The sequence below is a fragment of the Lolium perenne genome, chromosome 5 (genome assembly GCF_019359855.2).
Source record: "Lolium perenne isolate Kyuss_39 chromosome 5, Kyuss_2.0, whole genome shotgun sequence".
NCBI lineage: Eukaryota > Viridiplantae > Streptophyta > Magnoliopsida > Poales > Poaceae > Lolium > Lolium perenne.
Window position 1 is genome coordinate 185726580 of NC_067248.2, and position 3319 is coordinate 185729898.

At 43.9% G+C, this 3319-nt stretch overlaps 1 protein-coding gene across 1 annotated transcript; it reads left to right on the forward strand.

Annotated features, from left to right (window-relative positions):
- Positions 1-1904: 1904 nt before the first annotated feature.
- LOC139831688 (uncharacterized) lies at positions 1905-2825 on the forward strand. The gene is made up of 2 exons (XM_071821008.1): positions 1905-2094; positions 2236-2825. The coding sequence occupies exons 1-2, from the start codon at positions 1905-1907 to the stop codon at positions 2823-2825; spliced, it is 780 nt and encodes a 259-aa protein (XP_071677109.1).
- Positions 2826-3319: the final 494 nt, after the last annotated feature.

Here is a 3319-nt window from a genome sequence, read left to right on the forward strand (position 1 = left end):
AAAGAGCTCTCCGGCGGGCAGGAATCCGGGGAAATTCCCCTCCGGGAGGGCGAAATCGACGCCATCGACACCGTCATCGAGCTGGACATCAGCGCCATCACCATCATCAACATCTCCACCATCATCACCGCCGACATCACAGCAGGACACCCCCACCGCCGTAGCAATTTGGGTTTGATCTTGATTGTTTGATAGGGGAAACTCTCCGGTATCGATTTCTACTTGTTGTTGATGCTATTGAGTGAAACCATTGAACCAAGTTTATGTTCAGATTGTTATTCATCATCATATCACCTCTGATCATGTTCCGTATGATGTCTTGTGAGTAGTTCGTTTAGTTCTTGAGGATATGGGTGAAGTCTAAATGTTAGTAGTGAACTATGGTTGAGTAATATTCAATGGTGTGATATTTAAGTTGTGGTGTTATTCTTCTAGTGGTGTCATGTGAACGTCGACTACATGACACTTCACCATTTATGGGCCTAGGGGAATGCATCTTGTATTCGTTTGCCAATTGCGGGGTTGCCGGAGTGACAGAAACCTAAACCCCCGTTGGTATATCGATGCAGGAGGGATCGCAGGATCTCAGAGTTTAAGGCTGTGGTTAGATTTAATTCTTAATTACTTTCTTGTAGTTGCGGGTGCTTGCAAGGGGTATAATCACAAGTATGTATTAGTCCTAGGAAGGGCGGTACATTAGCATAGGTTCACCCACACAACACTTATCACAACAATGAAGATTATTTAGCCGTATGTAGCGAAAGCACTAGACTAAAATCCCGTGTGTCCTCGAGAACGTTTGGTCATTATAAGTAAACAAACCGGCTTGTCCTTTGTGCTAAAAAGGATTGGGCCACTCGCTGCAATTATTACTCTCGCACTTTACATACTCGTACTTTATTCAACTGTTACATCAAACCCCCCTGAATACTTGTCTGTGAGCATTTACAGTGAATCCTTCATCGAAACTGCTTGTCAACACCTTCTGCTCCTCGTTGGGATCGACATTCTTACTTATCGAAGATACTACGATACACCCCCTATACTTGTGGGTCATCATGGCCCAAGCAATCCCTTCGCATGCTATGAGCGTGTTCAAATTCTCTGCAGGCCTGTGCGATGAACTTTCGCAAATCATAAGAAACTACTGGTGGGGAGATGACCTGGACCGCAGAAGAGTCCACTGGATGTCTTGGGAAACAATGTGCAAACCCAAGGGCCAAGGTGGCATCGGCTTTAGAGACCTAAGGTTGTTCAATCAAGCACTCTTGGCGAGGCAAGCCTGGCGCTTGATTGAATATCCGGACAGCCTTTGTGCCCGCTTGTTAAAAGCAAAGTACTACCCATCGGGCAACTTAATTGATACAGCCTTCATCCAGAACACTTCGCCTTGTTGGCAAGGGATCATCCATGGTCTCGAATTACTAAAGAAAGGGGTCATTTGGCGCATAAACGATGGCACAAAAGTGAGAATTTGGAGGGACAATTGGCTTCCCAGAGGTAACCTAAAGGTAATTGGAAAAGCTTCCAAATCTAGAATCAGGTGGGTCTCTGATCTGATCGATCCGGCTACGAAAGAGTGGAAGGAAGATCTGGTGAGAAACATGTTCTACAAACCTGATGCTGACCATATCCTACAGATTCTTCTTACCAACACCACGGGTGAGGATGTCCTTGCTTGGCACTATGAAAGAAATGGCATTTTCTCGGTGAGAAGCGCATACAAGCTGGCTTTGAACTCACAACACACTCACCAAGACGCAGGCACAAGCTCGAAACAAGCTGGAGAAAGGGACATGTGGAACCTTATTTGGAAAACAAACGTCCCTCCAAAAGTAAAAGTTTTTGGCTGGAAGCTTGCTTCCGACTCCCTTGGTGTCCAAGCCCATCGATGTAGAAGAAAGATGGACCTAGTACCTACATGCAGCATTTGTGGTGTTGAACCTGAAACAGCCCACCACGCAATTATCAATTGCACCAAGGCAAAAGCCCTCAGACAGAGACTTCGGAAAGAATGGCTGCTGCCAGCGGACCACTTCCTTGACTACACCGGAAAAGATTGGATTCTAATCTTGCTAAACCAAGTAGATGATGGTATGCGAGCAAAACTCCTTCTCCTTTGGTGGAGAACGTGGCACCTGAGAAACAACACCCTCTTCGGGGATGGTAAGTGCGGTATTGAACACTCGGCTATTTTTTTGCAGTCTTACCTCTCTCTGTTTCATGACAATACAGATTGTGAGCTTCTGGCTGACCCAAAGGGCAAACAGCCTGCCTATTCCCAGGGAGCGACTAGCAGTCAAACTCAAAGAATAACTGAAGCCAGTTGGTCCAAACCTGACCAAGGGTGGGCAAAACTAAACTTTGATGCTGGTTTTCTACAGGAAGATAACTCGGGCGCATGGGGGGCCATCCTGAGAGATGACAAAGGCGGTGTGATTTTGTCTGCCTGGGGAAAAATTCAGAACACTGCAAACGCTGAAGCTGCGGAAGCTTTCGCTGGCCTTCAGGCAGTCAAAGCAGTGGTTGGTGCTTTCGCTGGTCCAATCAGTTTAGAAAATGATTGTGCTACCTTGATCAAGGAAATAAAAGAGGCGAACAAATCCAAACCAGCCATCATGAACTCTGTCAAAGAGATCCGAAGGTTGCTGGATCTATTCCCAAGCTATTCTGTTTTCAAGATCAACCGTGCTGCTAACCAGGTCGCTCATAACCTGGCAAATCTGGGGCGTAATGAGTCTACTGGGTGTGTTCTTTTTGGTGCAGTCCCTTCCGGTGTGGAGGACTTGGCCAATAGCGAATGTAATGAAACAGTAATGTCTTAAGTAATATATCCTTGTTTCAAAAAAAAAAAAAACCGACGAGGCCAATCTCTATGCAGAAACATTTCAAACTCATGTGGTCTTTTAAGTACTTTTAGTGGTCGTTTTGTTCCAAGTTTCGGTCGTTCTATCTTGAATGACTGTGTGCAGTTTAGTTATGTAGAGACTGAATGTAATAATTAAGAAAATAATACTTAATAAAAAGTTCTTTAATAATTTCTCGATAGCATGATTTCTCTTCGGCCTTCCCAAATATGCATAACACCATAGTCTTTCATATTTTGTGTGTGTGATTAATTCCAAAGATATATAAGTATATACATGTGTACACAAGTAGCTATCGTTAGAAATAAGAATCATGGTACATAGTTCGATCGATCAATAGAAATAAATAGTATTAAATGTCTTCACCGAAATTTCCAAGACCATGGATCTTTCAAATGTAATTATTATTTCCTTTGTTATTACATTACCTTAATACTTCTCGTGCGGAATAC

Coding starts and splice junctions, on each gene's coding strand:
- LOC139831688 (XM_071821008.1), top strand. CDS start 1,905: ATGGACCTAGTACCTACATGCAGCATTTGTGGTGTTGAACCTGAAACA. Junction 2,095..2,235: donor GCTAAACCAAGTAGATGATG/GTATGCGAGCAA, acceptor ATGACAATACAG/ATTGTGAGCTTCTGGCTGAC.